General features: G+C 40.5%; 1 protein-coding gene across 1 annotated transcript in view; it reads left to right on the top strand.

The window, feature by feature from the left end:
* TRPC4 (transient receptor potential cation channel subfamily C member 4) overlaps positions 1-4,993 on the top strand; it is a 151,552-nt gene extending 146,559 nt beyond the window's left edge. The window contains exons 10-11 of the mRNA XM_013948339.2: positions 1,068-1,157; positions 2,391-4,993. Coding sequence (XP_013803793.1) covers positions 1,068-1,157; positions 2,391-3,104 — 804 coding nt within the window. The 3' untranslated portion in view covers positions 3,105-4,993. The remainder of the gene's footprint in view (positions 1-1,067; positions 1,158-2,390) is intronic.
* Positions 4,994-13,111: the final 8,118 nt, after the last annotated feature.

The following is a 13,111-nucleotide window of genomic DNA, read 5'->3' as shown; positions in this document are numbered from 1 at the left end:
TTATTCTTCTCCGTCCAGCAACTGTTAGACTGTATCTGAAGCACGTTGTCCTGTTTTGGGCCCCCCACTACAAGAAAGATGTTGACAAATTGGAACAAGTCCAGTGGAGGGCCACCAAGATGGTTAGAGGTCTGACATAAAAGGAGAAGTTGAGATCTGTGTTTGTTCAGCCTGGAGTAGGTTAAGCAGGGATCTAATTACTGTCTTCAGTTACATAGTGGGCGGCTACAGAGAAAATGGAGCCAGATTTTTCTTGGAGGTGCACAGCAAAAGAACAAGAGGCAATGGACAAAAGTTGCAGCATGGGAAATTCTGACTAGATGCAAGGAAAATTGTCATCACAGTGAGGGTGGTTAAGCACTGGAAAAAGTTGCTTGGAGAGCCTGTAGCATCTCCACCCTTGCAGATATTCAGCACTTGACTGGACATGGCCCTGAGCAACCTGACACAACTTCAGAGACAGCCCTACTTGGGTTGGGGGGGTCAACTATATCAGACATGCCTTCAACTTAAATAATTAGATGATTCTTAGAAGCAGGAGGCATCAAAGGAAACAATCAGAGAACAGGTTAAAAACAAGCAAAAGCCCCAAAGGAGTCTGCCATCTGTACCATGGAATTCGTTGGCAGAGGACTTCTGGATGCTGAGAGTTTACACAAGTCCAAAATAGACAGGGCAAACCTGTCGCAGATCATTAAACCTAGAGCTGTCATTTTTGATTCAGGAAGTCCCTGAATCTCAGATCACAGGAGGCTTGGGAGAATATAGCTGGAAATAACATCATACAGCCGCACTAGGCTTATACTTGTCATGAGGCATCAGCAATTGATCACTGTCAGAGGGCAAGATACTGGCTTGAGATATACCTTTAGTCTAACCCAATACAGCCATTCTTAGGATAATGAATATCACCACTTTCGATCAAAAAGCATGCCAAGCTTTTAACGAGATCAAAGGTTTGTACATTTTTGTCATGTTTTAAAAAAGCAAAGAAGTCAAGCAGAAATCAATGAATGTAGGGTTAGTAATATTATGAAGAAAACTAACACAGTATTTTATATTTTTAGGAAGTTATGAGAAATCTGGTTAAGCGATATGTTGCAGCAATGATAAGAGATGCCAAAACTGAGGAGGGACTGACAGAAGAAAATTTTAAGGTACATATTTATTTACATGTTAATTGGCATTTTAAGAGGATATTAGATGACCGTGAAGTACATTTCTCACACTACCCAGATGTATAGGTAGCATTAAACTTCCTTTTTAGAACAGTGTATGTGTCTTGATGGACCACACACAGATATTATTGTACATGGACTCCAGCAAGTCTCCTTCTTCTTTTAGCTGGAGAGAAAATCAGTTTTATCAGCTAGATCAAATTGTGCCCATGTAAAGGGATGCCAAAGTGGGCTAAGTATGTGTAACAATATAGTTGCTAAAGCAAGATGCAAATAGTTTCAGCACCTTAGGAAACACTCATTATCTGCTATAGAGTGCTGCTGTGCATTTGTATATAGAACACTTTTTCTGTGGCTTAATAGATGGAAACCTTAATCAAGCAGTCAAATATTAAAATCTGTCTACACAGATGAAATTATCAGGGTCATACGAACCACAACTTTTACATCGTCACTGTATATTTTGAGCATCAAAGAGTTTTCTTACTATTGTTTCCCCAAACACCAAATATCATCCAAAATAATATTCACCTGCCACAACTTAGGCACACAGAAGACAAAGTCAAAGTTTTAGCTAGTTGCTCCATTATCCCTTTACAGACAATGAAGAGAAACAGGCATCTCCTGAAAGTGATGTGTCTTTTCCTGAGACAGGCATTCCTGAGACAGGTTCCATTGACATAAATGTATAAAGGGATAATTAGCTCTTAGATGTCCAGCTACCAAACAGCTAGGGTAAATGAAATAAGTTCTACGTGCAGTTCCTGTGTGCTACTCACAGGGAAGCGTGCATGTGTGTGCATGCATGCGAGTGTGTGTTTGTATGTAGGAAGGTGTTAACAGCTGGTCAAAATGCTGTACTTATAATGGGATAACACTATTTAGTAGATGGCTGTAAGTCTTCAAGTTATCCAGACTCCTTCCTCTACCACTGTTGGTGATTTCTGTGAGTAGTCCAGGGCAACCCACATTTCCTCTCAAGTTTCACCATGATAAAATTGCTGATCACTTTTCTGCCTCACCTGAAAGTAGTGAGGATCCATTAGACAGAGTTTGCAAAGTACCTTGAAGATGTCAGGCACCATCCATATGTTGAAGTTTATTACTGATGCCTAGCATAACCCTTTTTTCATCTTTTTTTTTTTTTTTAGTTACAAGAAGAAAAGTCAAATTAGATTTCATATTCAAATGTTTTCTCTTCCTAATTTTTAGGAGTTAAAACAAGATATTTCCAGCTTTCGTTTTGAAGTCCTGGGTTTGTTAAAAGGAAGCAAGCTATCTAATTTGCAGAATCCAAAGATGAACAAAGACACTGCCTCCTTGTCAGAAACTGAAGAAAAGAGTGAGAATGAGGGAAACAAGAAAGGAAAGAAAAAGACCTTCAGCCTTTTTGACATAACAACCATGATTCACCCAAGATCAGCCACTATTGCCTCTGAAGCACATAATGTGAGCAACGGCTCAGCAATGATGGTGTCAGAGTCCACTAAGGAGAAACAAAAGCGGGTGAATTTTGTAACAGACATAAAAAATTTTGGGTTATTTCACAGACGATCAAAAACAAACTCTGTGGAGCAGAGTACAAATAAAATATATACTGTTTCTGAAGAGGTTTCCCGTCAACAGGCAGAAGAACAATGTGAGAAAACTGCTGAACTGGAAGAAGAACTGACCATGAACTGTGAATTAAGCATCCAAAGTCCTGATGGAAACGGCATGTTATCTGAGTCACAAAATAATAGTGACTCTTCAGATTCACAAGATGAGGGAAATATTTGTGCTTCAGAAACTGAGAAAATGGAGTTACAAAACTCAGAACCAGCAACGCCACAGGATCAGCTGGACAAGAAGCTGGACATTAAAGTTGACTGTGATGAGAAACATGAAACAATCGATCAGGGTGACTATGTGATAACAAGGTTGTGACCCATATAGGAGGAAGCATTTACAAATATATATATTTTGCACAGTGCTTTTGGGGGAAAATGTTTTAAGAATTATATTAGCAAATGCAGAATTACACTTTATAGTACTCAGCTGTGGCACATGATCTTGTAACATAGTAGTCAAGAGAAAGATAACAAGGGGACCTTCTGTTTTGTAGCCTGCTTTAGCTTTCACAGTTTGTTTTACATTTTTTAATAAATGGAAGCATCTTGTATTCTTGTATTGTTGCAATAACCCACAGAAACTTTTTAGCTATCTTTTTCAATTACAACAAATGCAATTTCTCTCATATGATAGTTGACTCCTATGATAAATATTTTTCTATGCAAATAAAAAGTAGCTTAAGAGACTTGTAAGCCTTTATCTAACTTTGTAGGTTCTTAAAGATTCTGGGCAATGTAACAATCATAAGCGGTTCCTGTCAACACAATACATGTTAGTCTATTAGAACCATTTATTTAAATTGCTAGAAACTTGATCTGCTTCAAAAGCTATAAAGAATAAAAACATAAAGTATATTATTTATTGAAAGAACATGAATACCTGTAAATTATGAATGATCTCTCTATTTGATTATTTAATTACAGCCTCCCCTTGCAGCAATAGGATTCTGACCTTCCTGATACTGTTAGAAATGCATTTGCAGGATTTGAAGATTGTAAAAAAATGTTTCTTTCCTTATAGTAAAAGAAATATTCGTGGCTTGCTAAAAATTGATGATGGATTATTCCCCAGGAATCCGTAATCAGAACAGCTACTGCTTCTTCGAACATTTATTTTTCCAAATGTGGACAACCTATGCACTTTAATGTTCAACTGCTTATTAGCTTCTGCCTTCACAATACACTTGTATTTGCTAAGAGCAAGATGTTTTGGGAATAAATAGACAGTGAACCCCAGAGTACTTGGAAAAAATATGGTAATTTGCTGAGAAGTTTTTAAAGGTAAACCTTAAAAGAGTTTCTTGGACAGTTTCAGAGTTTGGGGGTACCTGATTGATTGGAGGTTTTATAACAAATACTTAGACATTTAAATGTATAAAGAAAACTTAATAGTATTTTTCATAACTTATGAGTGACTTATTGTCTTAGTCAAAAACAGTATTTTTAAAATTAAACAGTCTGTTTCTTTTTAATCTGTGACTGGTGTCCTACATTATTAAAATGTAAGTTCACAACTGACCTAAGAAAGACCACTCTCCAACTCCCACCACCATTCAGCCTCTTTCTCCTCCCATTGAAACATGTGAATATATTGCACCAGTGTGGTCATCTCATTCTTAACTTCCATAGCCTTGTTATGATATATCTTGTAGTTTATATTAGCCTATAGTAAAGGTCCTCCAGATGCATAGAGTATGCTTACATCCTATATCCCTAGCACTGTAAAACAAGCATGACATGAGGACAAAGCAGGTGGAATACCTGACAGGTAACTCCCACCTTGTAAGAGCTGATCTGAAGCCATAGTATTCTGGATCTAAACTATCCTGGTACTGAACTGAGTTTTGAAAACACAAATAAACCCCTCCCATCTCTATACTTTTGGATGAGTTTCCCTGCTCTACTTTACACATGCTGTATTCCTTCTGAGCTCACATTACCAAGAGCTTCTTTCCTTTATGTCTACCTGTGCCATGTCACCTAGGAGTGAATTAGTTGAACCATGATGGAAAGTGCGAGAGGTAACTGGGAAATAGTTTGCATAGCTTTGCAACAATGCATTCACACGACATCTGATTACTAAGATATGTTTGATTTCCACCTTAACTTCTTGACATCTCTGTGGACCCCCTCTCCTTCACTCCTCTCTACTTGTCCATCTTTAGATTGTGAGCTCCTTGGGGCAGGGACTGTGGCTTTTCTGTTTGGAAAGCACCTAGCTTATTATAAGCGTAATAAGAAATAAATAATAATAATAATGGTGGAATACATTCATATCATTTTTATTAGGTCAGCTCTTTTAAAGAGTAAAAGGGGATCATTCTCTTCTCTATGGTAACATTTGTGCTAAGAATGACATGAAGTCAATGTGCCCCATGCAGATTTTGCCACAAAGCTCTCTATATTCCAATTAACCGTCCTTCCCCGTTACTGATTTCATGAAACATTCACATCACATTTTATAAACCACCCAAAAAAGACAGTTTTATGAAATACCGCTTCCAATCATGCAGCGTTTCAAGGTGTTAGAATGTTGTCCAAATTCCAAGTGGTTTAATCTCAAAATTAGGCTGTTCAGAATGTTCAAAAAACATTTTTAAAAATGATAACTTTTGTTTTTCTAGTACAGAAAAAAAAATGACTGTGCATTTTCATCAGCTACTGGGGAAATGAACGGAGTGTAGACAGCACAGAAGGACTATTCTACCCTGGCATCGCTGCCTTGAATTCTGGCAGCCCAGTCCTCCCAAGCACAGTGGATCTGAGCCAAAACCCATGGAAGTAGGTGTCTTTATCCAAGCTGGTTTGGCTTCTGCTCTCTCCAAGCCACACATTGTTTTGCAGTCAGATGTCAGTGACACAAGGACTGTGTGCTATGTCTTCAAAAGGGAACTGCAAGAGCTGCTTCTGACTCTGCTTCCCCCCAGGAAGCGCTTTGTATGCTTCACTGTGCCATCAGGGTGGTCCTCAATGACACTGCAGTGGTGGGACTCCTGTATATGCATGAGTGGGGTTTGGATTGCAGGGCTCTGAGAGCAGGCTGCTGTACAATCTGTGTGGTCTGATACCACCAGCAAGCAAGCCAGGTGTCTCTCAAATAGGAGCCATGGCTCTGCAGCTGAGTTTAATCACGTTTTTTTGGTCCACAAAGTGAGGCTTTTACATTTTGACATACATTTGGTATGTGCCAAATGTCTCACACATACTGTTTATATGAGGTATTTGGCACGCAGCATCTCTTTATTTTCTTTGTTTTGGATATGTCAGGATATAATGAGAAATCCCACAAAGACTGCCCTATTCTAAGGTTATATATGAGTAAAGAGTGTGCAGTTCTAGGAGAATGTAAATCTTCATGATAGCTTTAACTGTTGAGAGCTGTAAAAAGTGTAGAAATTCTGATATCTGTCCACCGCAAAGTTCTTAAATAGAATGTTCAAAAAAAGGTCTTTCTTAACAGCATCCTTGGACCGATCTTTCAGGGAGGGAATTTCTGCAGTTTCCTCACATAGATGTAATACAGACACAAGACACAAAGAAACCATTATGTATCTGCCTCAAATTCTACTGTGTTGTGATTTCAGATTAAAACATCCCATTTCCTCTCTCTATCCCAGCTGAATCAGATTCTGGAAAGGATGTGTAGGGAGGGTAGCATGGGCAGGAGTATGACATAGAAAGGAACTGAGTCTCGATGAATGTTTAAAGATGGTGATGAAGCAATTCATTTTTGCATGGAATTCAAAACATTTCCATAGTATCAAGTTTCATAATAGAAATGTAGAGATACAAGATAGAGATTACAAAAATGTAAACCACCTCCATTTTAATGTCTCTTGAGAGATACCAACAGCTTTATTGAGTAGGGCGACCTCACATAAATAATAGTAATAATAGTAGTAATAATAGCAATAATAATAATAATAGTAATAATAATAATAACAATCTTGGGCATTTACCTGGGAAGCAGAACTCCTCAGTTCTAATCCCTGGTCCAGAGATTGCCTGTGTATTCCATGTTGAACAATCATTTGATAAGACCTGTAAGCTGTCTTTGGGGCACGAACTGGAACTCAGGATTTCTGTCTCCCACACAAGTGTTCTAATCTCTTGATTAAAAATTGTACTTCCTAGTGTTTCACTTCTTTTACCAATTGAAACTTATTTATGAACCCTAGAACCAGCAGCAGGTGCAGATTAGCAGTCTTCCAAGACAGTTTATGGTTAAGTAGTTGGGCATGCTCCAAAATAAATTGCTGGAGATGAGTTTGAATCCTCAAAATATGAAAAGGAATTGAATCCATGTCTCCTACATCAAATCAAGTTCACTAACCACTAGATTTAGTATTTAAGAAGTTGCCTTATCTAGATAAGTGTAAAATCACAGGCCCTGGTTCTCATGGGGGACTTCAACCACCCCAATATCTGCTGGAAAGACAACACAGCTAGGCACAAACAGTCCTGGAGGTTCCTGCAGAGCATTGGTGACAACTTCTTGACACAGGTGGTGGAGGAGCCAACAAGGAGAGGTGTGCTGCTGGACCTCGTACTAACAAACAAAGAAGGACTGGTGGAAGATGTGAAGGTTGGGGGCAGCCTTGGCTGCAGTGACCATGACATGGTGGAGTTCAGGATCCTGCGAGGAGGGGGCAGGGCACTAAGTAGGATCGCAGCCCTGGACTTCAGGAGAGCAAACTTTGGCCTCTTCAGGGACCTACTTGGAGGAATCCCATGGGTTATGGCCCTAGAAGGAAGGGGCATTCAAGAGAGCTGGTTAATATTCAAACATCACCTCCTCCAGGCTCAAGAGCAGTGCATCCCTATGAGTAGGAAGTCAAGCAAAGGAGGCAGGAGACCTGCATGGATGAGCAAGGAGCTCCTGGCAAAACTCAACCAGAAGAAGGAAGTATACAGAAAGTGGAAAGGAGGACAGGCCACTTGGGAGAAATATAGGAATGTTGTCAGAGTATGCAGGGATGCGACAAGGAAGGCTAAGGCCCATTTGGAATTAAATCTGGCAAGGGATGTCAAGGACAGCAAGAAGGGCTTCTTCAAATACATCAGTAGCAAGAGGAAGACTAGGGAAAATGTGGGCCCTTTGCTGAACGGGGTGGGTGCCCTGGTGATGAAGGATGCAGAGAAGGCAGAGTTACTGAATGCCTTCTTTGCTTCAGTCTTTACTGCTCAGGCCAGCCCTCAGGAACCCCAGACCCTGGAGGCAAGAGAGAGTCTGGAGAAAGGAAGACTTTCCCTTGGTGGAGGAGGAGTGGGTTAGAGATCATTTAAGAAAACTTGACACCCACAAATCCATGGGCCCTGATGGGATGCACCCACGAGTGCTGAGGGAGCTGGCAGATGTCATTGCTAGGCCACTCTCCATCATCTCTGAAAGGTCATGGAGGACAGGAGAGGTGCCTGAAGACTGGAAGAAAGCCAATGTCACCCCAGTCTTCAAAAAGGGCAAGAAGGAGGAGCCAGGGAACTACAGGGCAGTCAGCCTCACCTGCATCCCCGGAAAGGTGATGGAGCAGCTCATCCTGGAGGCCATCTCCAAGCATGTGAAGGACAAGAAGGTGATCAGGAGTAGTTAGCATGGCTTCACCAAGGGGAAATCACACCTAACCAATCTGATAGCCTTCTATGATGGAATGACTGGCTGGGTAGCTGAGGGGAGAGCAGTGGATGTTGTCTCCCTTGACTTCAGCAAGGCTTCTGACACTGTCTCCCATAACATCTTCATAGACGAGCTCAGGAAGTGTGGGCTAGATGAGTGGACAGTGAGGTGGATTGAGAACTGGCTGAATGGCAGAGCTCAGAGAGTTGTGATCAGTGGCACAGTCTAGTTGGAGGCCTGTAGCTAGCGGTGTCCCCCAGGGGTCAGTACTGGGTCCAGTCTTGTTCAGCTTCTTCATCAATGACCTGGATGAAGGGACAGAGTGCACCCTCAGCAAGTTTGCTGACGATACAAAACTGGGAGGAGCTGCTGATACACCAGAGGGCTGTGCTGCCATTCAGAGAGACCTGGACAGGCTGGAGAGGTGGGCGGAGAGGAACCTCCTGAAGTTCAACAAAGGCAAGTGCAGGGTCCTGCGTCTGGGGAGGAATAACCCCATGCACCAGTACAGGTTGGGGGTTGACCTGCTGGAAAGCAGCTCTGCGGAGAAGGACCTGGGAGTGCTGGTGGACACCAAGCTAACCATGAGGCAGCAATGTGCCCTTGTGGCCAAGAAGGCCAATGGGATCCTGGGGTGCATCAGGAAGAGTGTTGCCAGCAGGTCGAGGGAGGTGATCCTCCCCCTCTACTCAGCCCTGGTGAGGCCGCATCTGGAGTACTGCGTCCAGTTCTGGGCTCCCCAGTACAAGAGGCATGTGGCACTACTGGAGCAAGTCCAGCGGAGGGCTACAAAGATGATTAGGGGACTGGAGCATCTCTCTTATGAGGAAAGGCTGAGAGAGCTGGGCCTGTTTAGCCTGGAGAAGAGAAGACTGAGAGGAGATCTTATTAACGTGTACAAGTATCTGAAGGGAGGGTGTTGAGAGGATGGGGCCAGACTCTTCTCAGTGGTGCCCAGCAACAGGATGCGAGGCAATGGGCACAAACTGAAACACAGGAAGTTCCATCTGAATATGAGAAAAAACTTCTTCACTGTGAGGGTGACAGAGCACTGGAACAGGTTGCCCAGAGAGGCTGTGGAGTCTCCTTCTCTGGAGCTATTAAAAACCTGCCTGGACATGATCCTGTGCAACGTGCTGTACATGACCCTGCTTGAGCAGGGGGGTTGGACTAGATGATCTCCAGAGGTCCCTTCCAACCTCAACCATTCTGTGATTCTGTGAAAAGAACAGAGCAGGGATGGCTCCTTTTCACATTAAAACAATCAAAAAAAAGTCGCAGCCTCCTACCTTCATGAGCATAGGACTGTAAGAGACTTCAGTCATACACTATACTTCAGTTTTATCACTGGCAATTCCATCACATAATTTTCTTTCTAAATCAGTCAAATTCTCCTTTTGGAAGTAATTTCAATCCTCTGCTGTTTTTAAATATAGTTATGAAATGTTTATACTCATAAATCATTTTTACTACTTATAGTCATACTCTTAGGGCCACCACTATCTTTTAACTTTATAGTTTTTCTCTGTCTAATATTTGTTCCTCTGACTGTACTCTCCTCCCTCAGCCGTGCATTTCTTTGGGTTTAGACTAAGCAAAATATGCTATTTTCATTTTCTCTGATACTTTCAGTTCTCTTCAGTTGTGCATTTCAGTTACAATCAAGTGCTGTACAACATTAGGTGTTGCAGTGCTCAGTATTGCTGTGGCCCTACTGATCATGCTTTTAGCCCTTTGTCATCTAATGTCCTTCCACTGTGCAAAAAGGTTGGTACATTCAGAGGCCAACACGTATTACCATTTCAAACACCTGCCTTAGGATTGTCTTTGGGAAAGATCATTGCCCCCTCCACACAGCTTAGAATGAGGTTAGATAGCTAGCTATCTCTAGACATCTAACTTTCCTATAGCTGATGCTAGATGAAAAGAACAGTAGTTCCACAATGCGCTTCTTAACCATCTTTTCTCTCTCCTCTTCTTTTTTTCTAGCTTGTTGGTAAGACAGTTTCTTTAAGGAAATAAATTCACTACTGTATTTTATATCACAGTTATGCTTGCAAACAGGAACAGACGGAGTGTTCAAGAGGTAATATTTCAGCTTCCAGAAAGACAGTGCCTCTAAAGAGGTTACCATTACTAACATTCTCTAGTCCGGAAATAATATAACCTCACACAAGCAGAACTCATGGGTTATTACTGCATGAGTGCAAGAGTTAATTCATAATGGCTTGCATACTTTCTATTAAATAAAATAAAAAAAGTAAGAATAGCACCATCTATATTTGTTTCATAAGTTCAAATTTTAACAAATAATAGGAATTACAATAAAATTATTTCATGAATGTTTAAACAAGCAATAAAAGTCCACGGTTACTGATGAAGATAAAATAACCTTCTAGAAACCCAAGTGTTCAATTTTAGCAGCTTGGTGAAAAGACTTCTTCCTCACAGAACTGTAAGAGAAAATTTTTACAGATTGAAATATTGTATACTAAAGCTCCAGCCACCATTTAAAACAAAAACAAAAAAAAACAAAAAAAAAACCCAGAGCTTGCAGACTTCAGAGCTTTAGGGTTTTTTTTCTCAGTATAATTAATACCCTTAGCACGTCTGAAAACATTCAGCTAACTTTTCATGAATTTAATGGACAGCATAGATTGCTCCTTAAATCTGGCCAAGTGAGAATAATAACCTCAAAATAACTCATTCTAGTTAACGACTAATGGTTTTAGTACGCAAAATGCAATTTACAAGGAGGGAAATGCATACATCATTTTCTGAAAGTGTCAAATGTGACTTTAAATAAATACAGTAAGTATTCATGCACATTCAAAGAGATTCACAAAGTCTTACACAAATGCTCACTTCTGCAATAACTTTCATTCCTTTTTCTTCCTCCCATCCCTGATAATTTTTTTATACACCAGTAAATATAGATACCTTACATTTTTCCACTGTGTTTCTAAAAGTAGCTGATAAGGCCCAATAGTGCAATGTTTTATGTTGCACCATCTGCAGTATAACCTGGGACCTTGTGTCCATATGATTACAGGATAGTTTACTAGGAAATACCTCAAGTAGTTTTGATTGTGTTATAGGTAAACGCGACAAATTGACAACCACTCGGGCCGGGTTGCATAAATTCCAATTTAATAGAATAATTGAGCAAGTCACAAGTAAGCAAAACAGCGCTGGGCGGCCGGGGAGTCTCCTGCTCCACCAACGGCGCGCGAAATTCCCCCGCTCACAGTCCCCTTATATGCCTGTAACTTCTGTGGTTGCGCCGGCTGTTGCTGGGGGGGGTCGGGATGAAAGCTGGGGTCTTCCTCTGCGTTGTGCGTGGTGCCCTTCAGGCCGCGCGCATACATTTCTCAATACAATATTGCTCTGCTGGCTCAGTACAATCATTGTGGTGATAGCCCGTACTTAGCGCCTAGTTTCATGGTAAAATCACTTCACGAGTTGATAGCCCGTACTTAGCGCCTAGCTTCATCGTAAAATCACTTCCCGAGTTGATGTAACAAATTATCACCTATCACAATTGGATGAATTACATGTAATACTGAGATATAACATTCAGCCATAACATAAACATGAATACCCACAGCCAGATACCAGAGCATGGAAATCAGCTTCCTCCATGACTAATTTAACTGAATACAGCTCTACCCCAAGAAAAAGAAGTAAGCAGAAAGGAAAAAATTGAGACACTCTCTATAAAATTAGACTTGGTGTTCATTAGTATCCTCAGTTCCCTCCATTCTTATTAGAGTAAAATTAATGTTTCTGATTATTCAGCATCCATGTTTTTAAATTTTACAGTTGTTTTATTTGTTTGCTTTGAGGGACAGCGAAACATTGTATTTAATAGCTAATGAAAATTTAATTGAGAGACTATAAATCAAGAGACCATTTGGGGAAACGTCATCTGAAGGGTGGTTCCACTGATCTTATTTTTATAAGATTGTAACCCCACAAGATATAAAAAAATCCCTGTCAATTTTCCAAATGAATTTATAGTTCTTGAATTATTTGGCTCAGATCCGAAATCAGATCCACATGGGGCAGACATCAGGATTTCAGCCCCAGAGAAATGTGCTCTACTCATTTTAAAGAGTCCACACAAATGATTTGCTTTCAGGAGAGAGACCCATTTAGGATAACCTGTTGTCATTTAATAGTAGTGGCTAAATAATAGCAACAATGCAAAAAAAAGATAAACATAACAAGTTGGGGGGGAAAAAAAGCCATGTTTCAATACTGAAGCAATAGACTTCTACCTTAAATGGACCAATCCAAAACCTCAGTGCAGACATCTAGACTTTTAGAAGTTCACATTCAAACTCAAATCTGGTCTAAATTTCCATAGGGAAAAGAATATTGAAAAAGTTTATTCAATAAGGACTATGTATAGTGGGGAATGAGCTCTTCACTTTGGGACCTATTGTTTCTTTGTTTTCTATTTCTGCTGAACACAAATAACCTCTGAAACCTGAGGTATTCCAACACACACACACCCTGAAGCTGATGAAGGGAGAACCAGATGTATGATACTCAGCCAAGATTTATCCAGCATGGTCAGGATAAGTAAGTGATGAAAGAAGACTGAGTGAAGGCAAATTAGTAACCTGAAACTAGCCATTAAAACTGCAAAAGACAAAAGTTTTTGTAAGAACTTGGGAAAAACATATTACAGTTTCCCTGAGTGT

The sequence above is a fragment of the Apteryx mantelli genome, chromosome 1 (genome assembly GCF_036417845.1).
Source record: "Apteryx mantelli isolate bAptMan1 chromosome 1, bAptMan1.hap1, whole genome shotgun sequence".
In the NCBI taxonomy this organism is placed as follows: domain Eukaryota; kingdom Metazoa; phylum Chordata; class Aves; order Apterygiformes; family Apterygidae; genus Apteryx; species Apteryx mantelli.
Note: the sequence above shows the minus strand (reverse complement) of the source record. Positions and strands in the feature narration are given on the sequence as shown.